At 39.0% G+C, this 18,082-nt stretch overlaps 1 protein-coding gene across 1 annotated transcript in view; it reads right to left on the reverse strand.

Annotated features, from left to right (window-relative positions):
- Positions 1-18,082, reverse strand: part of ror1 (receptor tyrosine kinase like orphan receptor 1) — a 231,820-nt gene that overhangs the window by 47,338 nt on the left and 166,400 nt on the right. Inside the window, exons 3-4 of the mRNA XM_008109320.3 lie at positions 7,036-7,323; positions 6,536-6,566 (exon numbers count right to left, since the gene is read on the reverse strand). Coding sequence (XP_008107527.1) covers positions 6,536-6,566; positions 7,036-7,323 — 319 coding nt within the window. The remainder of the gene's footprint in view (positions 1-6,535; positions 6,567-7,035; positions 7,324-18,082) is intronic.

Raw genomic sequence — 18,082 nt, forward strand, 5'->3', positions numbered from 1 at the left:
CGCTGTTACCTTCCCGCCGGAGCGGTACTGATTGATCTACTCACATTTGCATGTTTTCAAACTGCTAGGTTGGCAGAAGCTGGAGCTAACAGTGGGAGCTCACCCCACTCCCCGGATTTGAACCTTAAACCTTTCAGTGAGCAAGTTCAGCAGCTCAGTGGTTTCATCTGCTGCGCCACTGGGGGCTCTTTCATATAGGATAAAACCAATTAAAAGACATAATCCCAACAATCTGAAATGTCAATCTAAGTTCTCAGTGAAACTACAAAAAAGAACAGCATCCTTAATCACAGTGATCCAATTCTCCCTCCTATCGAGTATTACATTAACTGCTATCAATGTAATACTTGCAGAGCCCCAGCAGTTTCACTTGGATTGGCTATTCTGTGAATTAAACTAAAGGCTGAATTCAACTAGTACACATTGAATAGAAGCATGGCAAGCAGAAAGAAGTTTGCCCATTCTCTGCGTTCACTTGCCAGACATTTTAGATCGTGTCACACGCCCCACCAGCTCAAGAGACTCGGATGGTGAACACACAAGACATCACTTTTCCTGTAGCAGTACTTCAACTGAGGAACTCCCTTCCAAGGGAAATCAGACTGGCTCCATCCTTGCTGAGCTTCAGCAGGCAACCTCAGTCAGTCCTCCACATTTGCAAGGTTTAATTTTGAATATTTGATTTTTCACATCTTTGAGTAATATTTCATCTCTAGGTCCTCCAGTATGACTTAATGCGTCACACTAGAAGACTTAGGCCCCTTCTCCACTGCTATATAAATGCTTTGAACTGAATTATATGACACTACAATGCCATATAATCCAGTTCAAAGCAGATAATCTAGATTTTATATGACAACGTAGAAGGCACCCTACCGACTCCTCGAGAGGTGTTCTCTCAGTCTGAAAAAATAGGTTTTTCTATTTATGGTTTTCCTACTTTCGTGGGTATTTTGTGTTCCTAATCCCATGAAAGTGGGGAGTCTCCTGTAAAACTATACTATTATATATAATGTTCAAAACTGTTTTAAATCTGTTCTGAAAAAAATGTTTAAATTACACCCAACTTCCATGACTCTTTCTGGTTCTGGCAGCTTTAACTCTGTGTGATGTTTTAACAATTTTTTTAAAAAAAATTTTTTTAGTCTTTTAGAAAAATATTTTTTTCTGTTTTTCTCTTCAATGTTTTAAATAAGGTTTTTAATTTGTTCTATATTGCCTTGGAGGATCTGAGAGGTCAAAAGACATTAAATTATTCACATGCATACATATCTGCAAACTCACAAACTACCTCTTCCCTTTGGGGTTCAAATTACAAACATAACACTGTTCCCAGAAGGGGATAGGAAAGCTCTGAAAATGCAAGGAAGAGTTGGCAGGATGGTGTGGAGAGAAGCAGTATGGTAAAAAGCAGCCCATAAATTGCTAACTGACCTCTAGGTAAAAAAGATACTGGAGAGCAAGGAAGGCTAAAGATCAAAAACATAGACCAGCAAGTTAAGAAATATAGAAAGTTAAGGAGCACTCAAAGACCAGTCAAATCCCCAATCAGAATTAAACAGAGAGTCATCAACAACATAGTCACAGAATAAAGAGAAGAAAAGTACTGCAGATTTCCTTTCCCCTTTCCTCTGTTTTGTTTCTATTGTTGTTGCTTTCTGTCATGTTCCTTACACTGACCATCAGAGTGAAAACTTCTGACAAGGAGAGCAAGAGATTCTGCTTTGGTCAGACCTCATCTGGAATAATGAGTCCCATTCTGGGCACCACAAGACAAGATGGATATCTACAAGCTAGAACATGTCCAGAGAAGAACAACCAAAATGGTCAATGAGGAGCTGGGTATGTTTACTTGGAGAAGAGACGACTGAGATGCTCCCATATCCAGAGAGCCCTGTGACCAGCATGATGCCCATAACCAGAAATCCCTGTGATGCCCACTAACGATGGATCTGGACCAAGCCTGCCCCCCATGGCCAAGGGAAAATACTGGAGGGAGTTGTGGGGGATTATTTATTTATTATTTATTTATTTACGTCATTTCTATCCCGCCTTTCTCACCCGAGAGGACTCAAGGTGACTTACAGAACTGGCAAAAATTCAATGCCAATAAAACAACAATATAATACAGTAAAACATAGAGCAATTAAAAACAATTTACACTAGGCATTAAAACACATGAAACAATAAACAAAACCTAAAACATAAAATGCATAAATCCATTCGTCCAAAAACCTTGAGCATAATCCTTGAACCAGGCTGTGTCGAAGCCGGGAAAATTTATTCATTAAACGCTGGTTTGATGTTGTTGGAATAGGAGTTCTTTCTTTTTAGTCAACTCATCATTACCCCAGCATGATGGAAGTTGCAGTCCACACACCTCCAGAAAGACTTGTGACACCCACTACTGATGGATCTGGACTAAACCTGGTACACAGACAGCCCCCCTCCCCAACCAACAGAAAATATTGGAGGGGTTTGGGCGTGATTGGCCCAGCATGAGGGGAGTTGTAGTCCCCCCATATCCAGAAAGTCCTATGAACCCCACTGATAATGGATCTGGACCAAATTTGACATGCATATTCATCATGGCCAACTTTAAATACTGGTGGGGTTTGGGGGTGGGATTGACCTAGGATGATGGGAGTTAAAGTCCATTGACATCCAGAGAGCAATGTGAACCTCGTCGTCAATGGATCTGAACCAAACTTGGCACACATACTCATCATGACCAACTTTAGCTACTGGTGTGGTTTGGGGATGCTACAATGACAGGATGATGGGGTATATAGTTCACCCATAATCAACGAGCATTATATACCCCACTGACAATTAATCTGGACCAAAATTGGCACAGATACCCATCATGACCAAGTGTGGCCAACTGTAGTTTGCCCACATCCTAATACATTTTCTAATGGGGCCATTCTTAAAATCCAAAACCAAACAATGACTACTTCTAATGTTTAGCCCTACAAAATTCCTAACCCAGGCATTGCCGGGTACCTACTATCTAACCTAGTTATTAATATAAATGCATTGGTTCCAATGTCTGCATGAATACATCTGTGCAAACGTATTTCCAGTTGGTAACACCCTAATACAGAGAAGAACACCGATATATAGAAGTAGGAGACAATGCAACTATTTTTCCCTAGATCAGAAATCACCAACATACTCCAATCCAAACTGTGTGTATTACCTGAAATCCACAGATATGTCACATGAAAAAATGACCTGCTGCCCACTCCCACAAACAAAGGTTGCCTGGCAGAAAGACACAGTCAAAGCCCTCTTAACAGCTGGTCATCCAGACTCAGTTCAAACACCTCCAGAAAAGGAGACAGAACTCCCAGGCAGTCTATACTTCACTAGAGTTGGAAGGGATCCCCAAAGGGAATCTAGTCCAACCCCTATCAGCCAGGCACGAATGCAAGTCAAAGCTCTCCCAAAAGATAGTCATCCAGCCTCTGTTTAAAAACATTCAGGGAAGTAAAGCGCTGGTACTGTTCAAGTATAGGTATTGTTATAACTCTTATAATTTGCACAATTTGTTGCTTGAGTTGTAGTAATAAACCAATAAAATGGATAAATTTCTAATTAAGAAAAGAAAATATGTTGACAATGATGCTTGTGATGAATCATATGGGAGCAGCTACAGAGGAAACGACACAAGAATTAATTGTAATACATAAGAAATGTAAAGGAAAAGATTCCAAGCTTCGTTTATACAGTAAAGATTATATGAAACTTCTATATTATACATATTATATGTATAATATATATTGTATAATACATATACAGTGTATAAAACCTATATTAAAAGGTTTTGTTTAACCTCCGCTTTGTTAGTAAAAGTGAATTAGCATGTTGCAGAAGGATGCATGTCTAAAAAGTGTCACTAACATGGAAAGTTTTTTTTTTTAAACAATTTTATTGGTGTTTTCTACATACAATATAGTAAAACCCAGATGCCCAACCGAAGAGTATAGTGGTGAAGGGAAGGAATAGGGGTTTGGAAAAGTGACAAAGTAATAACTAGACAGAAACAAAGCAAACCCAGAGAATACCCAACCCCCACCCCCACTTAAAATAAGATTGACTTCCATCTTAACACAGTGTCATATCCATTATTTAAATTCAAGCTATGTTTGGTTTTTTCTAACCAATTCTATCTAGTGTCTCTGATTTAAAGATTCATTTTTGTTTGCATATTTCAGTATTTAATCTGTCTTATCTTCTATAACATTTCAGATAATCATGTTATATTTTTCTTCCTTCAAGTAAGTTTTGACCAATTCCCAGTTTGTCTGTTTCATCAGTCTGCCATTAGTATTTTGTAACCAATAAGTTAATTTGTCCATATTCATAATCTCCCCGACTTTGTTTATCCATCCTCTTATCTCCGGGATTTCTTTGTCTTTCCAAAATTTGGCCAGATTCATTCTAGCTGCAGTTGTTAGGTAATTAAATAAGACTTCCTTATTTCTATCTTTATCTATGTCTAACATCCCCAGGAGGAAGTGTTTTGGATTCAGATCAATTCTAATTTGCAACATCTTTTGAATTCTCCAATGTATCTCTTTCCAATAGGCTTTCACTTTTTTGCATGTCCACCAGCAGTGGAAAAACGTCCCCACTTCTACTCCACATTTCCAACATTTATTTGTGGCTCTTTTGTTAAATTTTGCAATTTTTTGTGGTGTCCAATACCATCTGTAAAATATTTTAATCCAGTTTTCTTTCAAATCCGTTGCATACGTGTATTTGAGTCTTATATTCCAACATTTTTCCCATTCTGCCAGTTGTATTGGTTTTCCCAAATTTTTTGCCCACTTTAACATACACTCCTTGATCAATTCCGTTTCTGTTTCCCATTCTAATAGTTTTTTATAAAGTTTTGATATCGTCTTTTTTTCTAATTTCATAATCATTTCCCAATATCCTTCCTTGTCCTCGAATCCTAGTTTCTTGTCTTTGTTATAATATTCTTTTAGCTGGATGTATTGAAACCAGCCTATATTTGTGAATTGTTTACTCAAATCTTCCTGACTCTTTATTTGATAATTGTTGTTCGTCCTTATTAGAATATCTTTATATCTTGCCCAGTTATCTCTTCCTAATTCTTTTCTTTGGCAGGCTTCGAGTGGTGAGATCCATAATGGTGTTTTTAGGTGAAACCTCCTTTTGTATTTATCCCAGATTTTCATTAGCGAAGATCGAATAAAGTGATTCCCAAAAAAATTTTCTATTTTTTTTTTGTCATACCAAAGGTATGCGTGCCACCCTGATCTCAAATCTGCCCCTTCTAATGTTAAAATTTTTGTTTTTTTGAGTGTGGCCCAGTCTTTAATCCATGTTAATCCGCATGCGTCATGATAGAGCTGGAGGTTAGGTAAACCTAATCCCCCTCTTTTTTTCTCATCTATCAAGTGTGTTCTTTTAATTCTGGGTTTCTTCCCCATCCAAATGAATTTACTCAGGTCCTTATTCCAATTTTTAAATCTTTGGATACTTCTTATGATTGGGATATTTTGGAAAAGGAAAATCATTTTTGGGAGTATGGACATTTTTATTGCTGATATTCTCCCTAGCAGTGAGAGTTTGAGATGTTTCCATTTTTCTAGATCTCTTCTAATTTCTTTCCATTTGGTGTCATAATTATGGAAAGTTTTTAGCTCTGCTCTAATCCTTCATTCCAGTTATTACCAATCGTGAAAGTAGTGCCTCCCAACAAGCTTTATAAACTATACTTCCTGGTCTCAATTTCTGTAATACAGTAGGACTGACAGACATATACAGAAACACAAAGGTGCTCTAATAGTAAATACTGCCATACAGCAATCAAGCGTAAGTGATATCTTGACTGTATTAATTAAAATGATTTTTTTTGCTCTGGATTTATTAATTCTTCTTATATATAAATCCCACAATTAGTCCATTTGTTCTGTAAATATAAATAAATGTTTCCCAGACAGAATTACTAACCTAGAATTAGTCTGAGTATATAAATCAAAGTGTATTTTACAAGTTTCTAGTGGCACAAATATTGCTTTCTTTTTTGGATGGAAACTACCTATTATCAATTGTATTTACCAGCTTAAATGTTGGTTTCTGGCTAAAAAATCTTCCCTAAGATGACAAAATGACTGCCTTCCCACTCAAATTCAAATTGTGGAGAATTCAGTTTCATCATTCATAACTAGCCATTGTTTGCTTGCTCATTTCTGCCGAGTCTGTTCTACCACAAGCAACTAGCTGGTTTGTCAGCTGTTAAACAATGAAACCAAGGCTTGCCGTTGATCTTCAATTCCTAGCTGTTTGGAAGCAACAAACCAAGATTCCTGAACTGAAGCTACACTGATTTAAAAGCTCATAAATATAAAGACAATAGTGCATCAACATAAATAACTCAATAACCACATCCATATAATAATGATTAAACTCCTACAGACAAGAGCAGAATACATAACTTTTACAAAACTAATTTAAAAAATAAGTGCATAATTAACATAGTAAGTATGCAAGAACTCACGATGTTCCTGGGCTGGCTGTTGGAGGAGGGCCTGAAAAGAAGAGAGGGGCGGGGGAAAATAATTTTAAGAAGGATTTTCTAGATCCCACGCCATTTGCCAGATGTTGTATCTCATTATACTGTTCCAAGATTCTAATAAAAGAGTCTAATTTATTAGTCATTAGCATATTAGTTAGAATATTATCAATATTTATAGATTCTGTCTTTCTCAAGCAAAAAGTTTAAAAAAATATATGAACAATGAAACAAAAACATTCCACAATTCTTTAATATAATGGATTGTATGAAAATATTTTTTACCTAAAAAGCACATAACTAAATAAAATAGGAAATTCAACTTCTTTGAAGTTTGAACATATGTACTACAGGCTGTGTTAGTGAGACATTGCATGTGTTTGCTTTGTCAATAACACTCTGTCACTCTGCTTTGTCAATAACAATAAGTTCATCATTTGATCTAATATTTCTCAGAATCAGCAGCTTTCTCAATAAAGGCTTACCAAATTTCACAAAGAGGACTCCAGTTGTAGAAACAGTTTTCCTGCCATTTGTTGCCACGCATTGAAAGTAGCCAGTGTCTGTTGTATCCAGATTTCGTATTCGCAATCGGGACCCATAGCTTGTGGCACGGAAAGATATCCTTCTGGGTTCTTGTACGACAGGGGCATCATTTTTCAGCCAACGGACAGTTGGAAGAGGATGTCCAGATACCTTACAGTGTAGTTCTGCTGTCTGTCCTAGCGTAGTGGTGATATTGTTCATAGGCTCATCAAGAGTCAAGAAATAATCTGTCAAAAACACATACAAAAAGAGAGTTAAGTGAAGGTAACAATATTTATATGAATGTTTTAACCTAATTAATTTTAAGTATCACCATTGTTGATTGTAATTGTAATTGTGTTATACATGTGTTCTATATTTGTAAGCCGCCCTGAGTCCCCCCTTGGGGGTGAGAAGGGTGGGATAGATATGTTGCAATAAATAATAAATAAATAAATTGTGGGCTGAGAGGTGGTGTAGAAATAGTTTAAATAAATATTTGTCCAGTGTTCTAAAAGAATACAACTCTTATTTTTAAATACTATCTAGTTCATAATTAGACAACACATTCTGATATAATTGCTATGAATTAGACACACACAAGGCATTCTAGTATAGGCGGAGTATCCCTTATCCAGAATTCCAAAATCTAAAATTGTCCACCTAGGTAGCTAAAATAATGACACCTTTGCTTTCTAATGGTTCAGTCTCCACAAACTTGGTTTCATGCACAACATTATTAAAAAGTATTACAGAAAATACTTCAGGCTATGTATATAAGATGTATATGAAACATAAATAAATTTTGTGTTTAGACTTGGATCCTATCTCTAAGATATCTCGTTATGTACATATATGCAAATAAAGACATTTCAAAATCCAAAGTAATCCAAACTCCAAAACACTTCTGGTCCCATTACGGATAAGAGATACTCAACATGTATAGTTATTTTGAATAAGACATGCAGGAGATGGAATAGTTTCTGGTTATATCTCCCAAATATTGCACATAATCCAAAACATTTACAGTAGAGTCTTGCTTATCCAACGTAAACGGGCCAGCAGAACATTGGATAAGCGAATATGTTGGATAATAAGGAGAGATTAAGGAAAAGCCTATTAAACATCAAATTAGGTTATGATTTTACAAATTAAGCACCAAAACATCATGTTATACAACAAATTTTACAGAAAAAGTAGTTCAATACACAGTAATGCTATGTAGTAATTACTATATTTACGAATTTAGCACCAAAATATCATGAAATATTGAAAGCATTGACTACAAAAATGCGTTGGATAATCCAGAATGTTGGATAAGCGAGTGTTGGATAAGTAAAACTCTACTGTATTATCATATTTTAAAATGCAATTTTGTAAAGATATATTCACTTTCCCATGACCAAATACACAAAAACTGCCATTGGAGGAGAATCATGAAGCACTTTCACATTCAACATTGGTTTTGTCTATGTATACAGTGGTGTAAAAGTTTATCTCTGAAATAATGTATATCAACATGAAATATCTCAGGCAACTGTGATTGCACAAATACTGCAGCAAAGAGTCAAAGGGGATCCATTATTTCCCTTCCTTTTTTTATACTGAAAATGATATCAAAGAAATGAATCTGAGCTGTGTTGTCCCCTGTTGTGAACAGCTAGATGACTCCTCCTTCCTAGTCAACATACAGAAGTTTACTGGGCTTTAACTTGAATTCTGCCTGAAGACTTTCAATGCTAATACCAAGACAGCCCCCTAAAATGCTGGGCTCACTCTAATAAATGGTAGGACTGGCGTGCCATGAATTGATTTCTTGCTGTTGTGTGACTTTAAGTTATTTCTAGTTTATGGTGATCCTAAGGGAAACACATCACAGGTCTTTTTTGGAAAGATTTGTTCAGAAGCCTTTACCGTCTTCTGAGACTGAAAGTTGACTTGTCCAAGGCCATCCAGTAGGTTTCCATGATTAAGTGGGGATGTGAACTCTGATCTCCAGAATCCTAGCCCAATGTTCAAAACATCACACCATGCTGACTTTATGAACTGTCTACAGTTTTACAAGTAAGCAGAGAACTCCTTGTTTAGACATCCAGTAATCTGGAATTGTGCACTGAAGGAAAAGTATTGTCTAAGTTGGATCCACATTCTTGATCTCCCACAGAAATCTGCATTTAATAATATCAAATTAATAGTGCAGAGCTTCTGAGAAACCACATTCAAATTTTTAGTATTAGATTTCTTTACTAAGCTGAACTTGATTATACTTCAAAGATAGCAATTTCACTCTTATAGTATAATACTATGAAGAGGGTAAATTTAATCTTTCCTTTGTGATTGTTGTGCTGACAAGGGTATTGAAAACCTATGTTGAGCACAGCAGAGCTCCAAAGAAGTGAAGCATGTGTGAGGTACAATTAATTGAGGGTGCTGATTAGTTTTTGCCACATTAATAAATGATGAATTCAACACCACACATTGTCATAGGATGCTTGTATTGTCACAGAATACAATACATGTGTTTGTAGATAACTACAGTAGAGTCTTGCTTATCCAACGTAAACAGGCCGGCAGAACGTTGGATAAGCGAATATATTGGATAATAAGGAGAGATTAAGGAAAAGCCTATTAAACATCAAATTAGGTTATGATTTTACAAATTAAGCACCAAAACATCATGTTATACAACAAATTTGACAGAAAAGTAGTTCAATACACAGTAATGCTATGTAGTAATTACTGTATTTATAAATTTAGCACAAAAATATCACGATGTATTGAAAACATTGACTACAAAAATGCATTGGATAATCCAGAACGTTGGATAAGTGAGACTCTACTGTACTTCTGAAATATAGCTGTTTGTTTTCCTAGCACTTCTATAGAAAATTTTGGCCTGGGATGGAGAATTGGTGGCTCTTCAGATGTTGTTAAACAGGAATTTCCACCATCGATGTCCATATAATTCTCCAATCCGTGGGTGGTACATTTCCAGACCTTGCGCAGAAATATGAAATTGCAAAAACAAGTACAACCAGCTCAACCCCCATATCTGTGACGGATACGTTCCCAGACTTCACGTAGATACATTAAATTGCAAATAATTACAGTCAGTACAACCTCCATATCTACAGAGGAGATGTTCATGGACTTCGCATAAAAACACAAAATTGTGGTTAATAGCAAGCCCTATTGAAATCAAGGATTTCTGGCACAAGAATACCACAATTGCACTGGAGGACCTAGAAAACGCCTAGAGAATGTGGATAAATGAAACTTAGTGCACCGTCCTACAGATACAGGAGGTTATATTGTACTACACACAATGGAATGAATGGGAACTGAAGCTGAAAAACAACTGGTCTTGATCACAATGTCAAGTAGGTCCAGATAAAAGCAGAATCCGATAATGCACGAAGGTACTCACTTTCCAAAGTAATGTGAGTTGGGTGTGAGACAGGGAAGCATCAGAGGTTGTATTTCTAATTTCCCAGAGGGTGGAAATATAGTGTGGCATGTACAAAAAGACCCACAGAAGCACTGTCCTTTATTATGGTGCAGAGAGGGGCAAAATGTGACCATCCAGAAGTTCCTGAACTGCAACTCCCTCCCATGCCAGGCAGGACAGTGATAGGCGAGGAATGCTAGGAAATGCAGTTAACACTTTGCCAAGCTTTGGTAGCAATGGCTGTATTAGACCACAGCAATGGCTGCATTAGTCCATACACAATAATTGCACATTGTAAATCATTACAAGACTGAGAATGGAAAAAACATAGTACACTCATTTAGGTTGGTATTTTTATGATTCATATATAGGCTTACACTTCCACATATAGACTGTTAAATCTAATGGCTTCACTATTCTGGACATGAACTTTAGCATTTAAAACAAGTAACAAAATTAAGCTTTGGTTGAAATCATGTCTTGAACATTTATATATTCTTTATGGTTCTGGTGCTCAGGCCCATTATACCAGAAGTTACCCATTTACGTCAATACAACTTGGATAGTAAAAAAGGATTTAAAGACTGCACCATAAATCTGAGTTGGCCTTTTCTTAGCTTTTTATACATTACCAGCCTTCATTTCATACTAGCTACTACTTAATAAAGGCAGTTTTAGAAAATGCTGAGTTGAAATCGGCAATGTTAAAAAATTTAGACCATATATAACATCATAACAGTCTATTTTACTTTTTAATTTGTTAAAACAATTTGCTCCCAGTTTTAAATTTTGAATACCAGGTTTAAAGCCACAGGGATATTTCCCCCTTTTTAAATGCCTGAGTTATAACCACTGAAAAATGCTGACAGACCCTTACTGTAGCAGGCCTAGTGGGTGCTCTATAATGAACTTTTAAATTACTTGAGATAATATCTGGAAAACTTGGCCTTAAATATGTTTCTGGGTTTTGACCCATTGCCAATGTAAACACTGCACATCATAAGTCACCTTCATGAGCCTGAGAGTATAAATTGGAGACACAGAATGTAAAATCTAAATATTAGACATCTTTTATTTTGTAACTTTCTTCTGATTTTTTGTGTGTGTCGTGAAATAGTTGCAGCTGTGCTTTAATGCACACAGAGAAGTTTACATTCTGCAAGCATGGAATGTTTTTTGTAAGCAAAATATGAACATATTTCTAAAGTAATGTCCTGACATTGTTAAACAGAAAATTTACAGAGTATTTACTACTTTTAGTGGGGTCCAGGTGTGTCTCAAAGTAAAACCATCAAATCTTGGCCAGTGAATTTTAATCTTTGTATGGTTACCCTAGCCCCAATTTCTAAAGTTGCATCTCACAGTTCCTACACCACAGAACCAATTTAAGATTTTTTGCTGCTTGAAGCAGATGAAAGGTATCTAAGTATCCAAGGTACTGTTGGCATGGGCAAACCTTTTTGCCTTGGGGCAGCACTGTAGGCCTGGCCAGGAGGGCCGGGCCATGAGGAGAGGGAAGGTGACTGGTCACACACTGGGTGGGGCGGGCATGGGAGGGAGAGGGCCTGAGAGAAGGTGAGACCAGGAAGGAGAGAGTGGGGCAGGGCCTGGGTAATCCTCAGGTTGTGCTCCTGGCATAAGGGCAGGGATGCTCACCCCATCCTTATGCCGGAAGGAAAACGAGATATGCAGTGATTGCCTCAATCCTCTTCCCCAATCCTCTTCCCTCAATCTTCGGGCTGCCCTTTCCGCATTATGTTGGGAGAAGGGAGAGACAGGCAACGTCCGAGAGCACTCTAGAGGGCTCTCAACCAGTGTGCCTTTCTCGAGCCATCCTCCCGGCATACATACAGGGCTGCTTGCATCGTCCTTATGCTGGGAGGAGGGTGAGACACATAGTGGCTGAGAGTGCTCCAGAGGACTCTCAGCTACTGCAATCCTTCCTCCCCCATCCTTTCTGCATAAGGATGCAGCAGGCATCCTTATGCTAAGAGGACAGGGAAAATGAGGAGGGCATCAGGTAGGTGCCCAGAGGGCTACATTCAGCCCTGGGCCTTAGTTTGCCCATGCCTGGTATAGATGTACTCCTAGTACAGTGGTTCTCAACCAGTGGGTCCCCAGATGTTTTGGCCTTTAACTCCTAGAAATCCTAGCAGCTGGTGAACTGGCTGGGATTTCTGGAAGTTGTAGGCCAAAACACCTGGGGACCCACAGGTTGAGAACCACTGGACTAGTGAGTTTCTATGGGCAAGCAAGCAATCAAATCCTACATAAGGTTCTTCTTCCAAACTTTTATCCAAGGTTACCTCTCAAATTACATAGTTGAGTATAACCCCCCCCACCCCCCCACCCCCCCGAATTTCACTTTGCACTCTAAATCTTCATATGTGCACTCTATGGCCTGGGAGCACAACTACTGATAGCCTGCTTACCTGAATATGAATGCATTTATAATTAAAGGTCTCTACACCACCTTCAGAGGAATAATGGTTAAAAAAGGGAAAACACAGAAACTACAGGAGAACAAAAAGAGAGTCAAAGTTCATATAAATTTTGCATATGAGGATGTCTATGATTGGACACCTATTTACCATATATACTTGAGTACAAGCCGACCTGAATATAAGCCGAGGCACTTAATTTTACCACAAAAGACTAGGATAACTTATTGACTCGAGTATAAGCTGAGGGTGGGAAATGCAGCAGCTACGGGTAAATTTCAAAATAAAAATAGATACCAATAAAAATTTCATTAATTGAGGCATCAGTAGGTTAAATGTTTTTGAATATTTACTGTATTTTAAAGAAAAACAATAAACTAGCTCTATAAGTCAAAAAGTAGGGGCAAAATATATATATGATATCAACAATAACCTAATAATAATAATAATAATAATAATAACAACAACAACAACAACAACAATTTCATTTGGATCCCACCCTATCTCCCCATGGGGACTCAGGCTGGCTTCCAATATAGTAACAGGCAAACATTCAATGCTTATATAAACAATGCAGAGCTAGATATAAATCTATAATTATAGATACTAATTTCACATATGCATTTCCCCCTGAAACGTTTGCAAATCCCCCATCTCTCTATGTGTGTGTGTGTGTGTGTGTGCGTGCGCGCGTGCATTTCCCCTATAATATTTGCAAGCCCTATATATATACACATACATACATACATACATACATATATATCTATCTAGACATGTCTATATATATTTGTGTGTTCATTTCCCCCTGTAATATTTGCAAGCCCTATATATAGGTAGGTAAGAATATATTCATATCTATCCAGACATCTCTCTTGATTTGCAGAGACTTGCAAACATATAAACATAATTCATATATAAAAATAATGTATATGTATGGCTACAGATACACAGGTACCTGGATCTATATGTATAAAGGATTTGCAAAGACCTGCAAACATATGAGGGAAAAAATCATATATAAAATTATTGTATATAGATAGATACAAATATAAAGGTACATAGAGATTGCAAAAGCTTGCAAGGGGTTGATGTCTATATATCTGTAGGAGAGTTTAACAAATATTTCAGGCTAAAATGCTTTCATAAGATTAATGAATATATATTTTTCTTCTTCCTGACTTGCAAGGGTGTCTTTCTCTTTTCAAAACATTCCCTTGATTAAGAGCGAGGGAGGCTTTGCAAAAGAAAACACACCGATAAGGGAGAAGAGAGAAATAGATCACATATTGCAAGCAATAGCTTGCAGGCTCCATTGCCGGCCTTGACCTTGAGCCGATTATAAGCCGGGGGAGGCTTTTTCAGCTCATAAAAAGGGCTGAAAAACTCGGCTTATCTTCGAGTTTATACAGTACAAACAATTACTATACTTAAATAAAATATCTTATTACATTGTAACTTCTATGCTGAAAGGCAGGTTGTTTTAAAAAAATGAATACATGACAATATTTGAAAACAAAAAGTGGCAGAATCAGATTACAAGGAGCTCTAGGTCTTGAACCACGCTGAATGCAAAAGGCAATAAAGTCAGAGCAAAAGGTATTTTAATGGTTCATTCCATACAGATTGCATTCCTAAATGTATTCATTCATGAATAACTCCATTTTATTAAGAGTTCAAGGCCACTATGCAGATTAAATATCAAAGTCATTGAACACAAAAGCATGAGTGTGCATCCTAAGCTAGAAAATATTTATTGTGAGAAAACTGTGAACTCCAACATGCATAATTCTAAAAATTGCAGGAAGAGAACAACACAAGTATTCATTTTTTTTTTTTAAAAAAAACATATTTCAGTGCTTTGACAAGTAACTAGGTAATTTTGCAAATGGCATAATTATATCACATTGGAACAAAGCAGACTATATCATTCAGTCTAAAAGCCACTGTGGATCAAAAGAAAAAGTTCCAAGGTATCAAAAATGTTGGCTGCTTAATTGTATTTGATTGTAGATGTAGATCTGGTCTGAGAACTTTCAGACTGCTAACTTAACATCAAGCTTTAATCTCACTCTATATATATCTCAGTTACTTTACTGAAATGGCTCAAAAGTATGGGTATAGTACTATTTAATGGGGCTGCTGTGGCACAGCAGGATGTACAACTAAGCTGCAGAACTTGGAATGTTGGCAGTCTGAATCCACGGGCAAGGTGAGCTCCCGTTGTTAGCCCCAACTTCTGCCAACCTAGCAGTTCGAAAACATGCAAATTCAATAGGTACCACTTTGGTGGGAAAATAACAGTGCTCCATGCAATCATGCCGGCCACATGACCTAGGTAGTGTCTATGGACAACGCTGGCTCTTTGGCTTAGAAATGGAGATGAGCACCACCCCCCAGAGTCTGACTCGACTAGACTTAATGTCAAGGAGAAACCTTTACCTTTTACTGCTTAATGTGACACAATTAATCAGGTTAGGGGAGAAGTGAAAGAATAAAATACCTATACAATAGTAGCAGTAATTTAAAAATGTGAAAAATAGCAGATATCGTTTTTAAATGTCTGCATGAAATAATAAAGAAAACTAAGGCTCTGTTATTCACAGATATGTATATTAGAATACAAATTGCTGTATATAAAATTGTGGATCATGTTCCTCAACATGAAGGGTTTTGTTGACATGTTAGAAACCAGGGTTATAATAAACACAAAGCCTCAACTTTTTATATGGAAGTGTATGTATGTGTGCAGAATGTAATGACTGAAGATTAATGCTTTGAAGTCAAAGATCTGCAGTTATTTCTGACATTTTGACACACAGTCATTTTAGGATCTGCTTCTTATTAGCCCTTCCTTTGCTTTTTAAAGGTCTATTTTTTAAACCAAAAATGTCAGGAAATCTGGAACAGAATTGCATAATAAAACACGTCCCTTGGCCTACTGATCTATTAATCCTTCAAATAAAGTAGGATAGCCTGATGAGCCAGGAAAAGTTATTATATATAGTTACCTTGTGTGTTATAATCAGATGTTCATTATCCTCACCAAGGTTTAAAAGCAGAGGGGGTGAGTGTGGGGATCCTTACTAAAATCCCAAATAAGTTACACGTTTTCTGAAACAGTTTAGCAAACTGGTGAGCTGTTCATTTCTTTGGTAGCTTTTGTTGTACAACTTCCCCATTTAACACCCTATATTATTCATAAATGAGACATTCAAGAAACACAAATTCTGAAATGAAAACACACACTATCAGTGGAAAAGCAAACAAAAGAGCTAATGTGCTGTAACTAAAAAAATGTTCAAACAAAGTCAGAGTAATTTACTGCCTCAGCCACTCATGGGACCCCACAAATAGAATTTTATCTAAAAAAAATTCCTAGTCCCATAAGGGGAACTTGATTTACTGAATATCCCTGGACGGCAAGAGAAAATGAAAAGGTAAATTGTGCATGAATATGAACATTGTAATTTTACCCCCTTTCACCACATGAATCAATTTCACATTTGAAGATTTTATGAGAAGAATCCAAGAAAATCTAGAAACCTCCATTGAAAAGGATGCTAAAGGCATTAGATTCTTATTCAAAATAATTTTACCTAATCTGAGGTTCATGCTTCTCTCCAAACACTGTTGATACTAGGCTTAATGGTTATTTAGAAGATGCTCCCTCAAGTGGTGTAAGACATCTGTTTGGAACAGCACATGATTATTCTTACCTACATCTCTTATATTTAATGCACACTGGCTTGTGACTGATCATCAAATGGTAAACAGAAACTTGTCTCACTTCTGAGAAATGTGTATCTGAGAAATTCCATTATTTGACAAAAATAGGTTTATCACGGAGATTACGAATTCTCCTTAATGTCTAAACAGAACTCTAAGAAGGCAAACCTTAGCATCTTCATGAAGAACTACCTTCGTTGTATACAGTACAGCACCTTTGTAGGTAATCTACTGCTCTTCCAGACAGCATCAAAATGCAGGTTAAAAAAGTGGGGCAAAAAATCGTGGGACCTGAGAGCAAGTCCAGACACAGCCCTGTCAGTCCCAGGAAATGCATCCCCACCATCCTCACACCTTCCTATGAAGTGGATTTTACAAGTCCGCATGGAGGGTGGATGGGGGACATAGGGTAGAAGCAGGGCCGGCCGGAGATATTTTTTGATGTGAAGCGGGGGTGCTGAAAAGCGCCCCCGCCACCAGCCCCGCCTCCCGCGCCCTGGCCCCGCCCAGCGTGCCCTGGCCCCGCCTCCCATGCTGCGTGGGAGGCGGGGCCAGGGCGAATAGTGAGGGGGCGGGGCCAGAGTTGGCCCCCGCCCCCCGCCCAGCGTGCCCTGGCCCCGCCTCCCACGCAACGTGGGAGGCGGGGCCAAGGCACGCTGGGCGGGGGGGCGGGGCCAGAGCTGGCCCCGCCTCCCACACTACTCCCGCTCGCCCGTCTGGCCTTTTCTAGCAGGCCAGACTTCAGCGGAAGTCCCTCCAGGCCGCAATCGCGGCCTGGAGGGACCTCCGCTGAAGTCTGGCCTGCTAGAAAAGGCCAGACGGGCGAGCGGGAGTAGCGTGGGAGGCGGAGCCAGCTCTGATGCCGCTCCCCCCCACCCAGCGTGCCTTGGCCCTGCCTCCCACGCAACGTGGGAGGCGGGGCCAGGGCATGCTGGGCGGGGGGGCGGGGCCAGAGCTGGCCCCGCCTCCCACACTACTCCCGCTCGCCCGTCTGGCCTTTTCTAGCAGGCCAGACTTCAGCGGAGGTCCCTCCAGGCCGCGAGAGCGGGAGTAGTGTGGGAGGCGGGGCCAGCTCTGGCCCCGCCCCCCCACCCAGCGTTCCCTGGCCCCGCCTCCCACGTTGCGTGGGAGGCAGGGCCAAGGCACGCTGGGCGGGGGGGGGGGGGCGGCGTCAGAGCTGGCTCCGCCTCCCAGTCTACTCCCGCTCGCCCGTCTGGCCTTTTCTAGCAGGCCAGACTGCAGCAGAGGTCCCTGCAGGCTGCGATTGCGGCCTGCAGGGACCTCCGCTGAAGTCTGGCCTGCTAGAAAAGACCAGACGTGCCAGGGCGCACTGGGCGGGAGGCGGGGCACCGTCCGGGCGGTGCCCCGCCTCCCGCCCAGCCTGACGGCGCC

The sequence above is a fragment of the Anolis carolinensis genome, chromosome 4 (genome assembly GCF_035594765.1).
Source record: "Anolis carolinensis isolate JA03-04 chromosome 4, rAnoCar3.1.pri, whole genome shotgun sequence".
In the NCBI taxonomy this organism is placed as follows: Eukaryota; Metazoa; Chordata; class Lepidosauria; order Squamata; family Dactyloidae; genus Anolis; species Anolis carolinensis.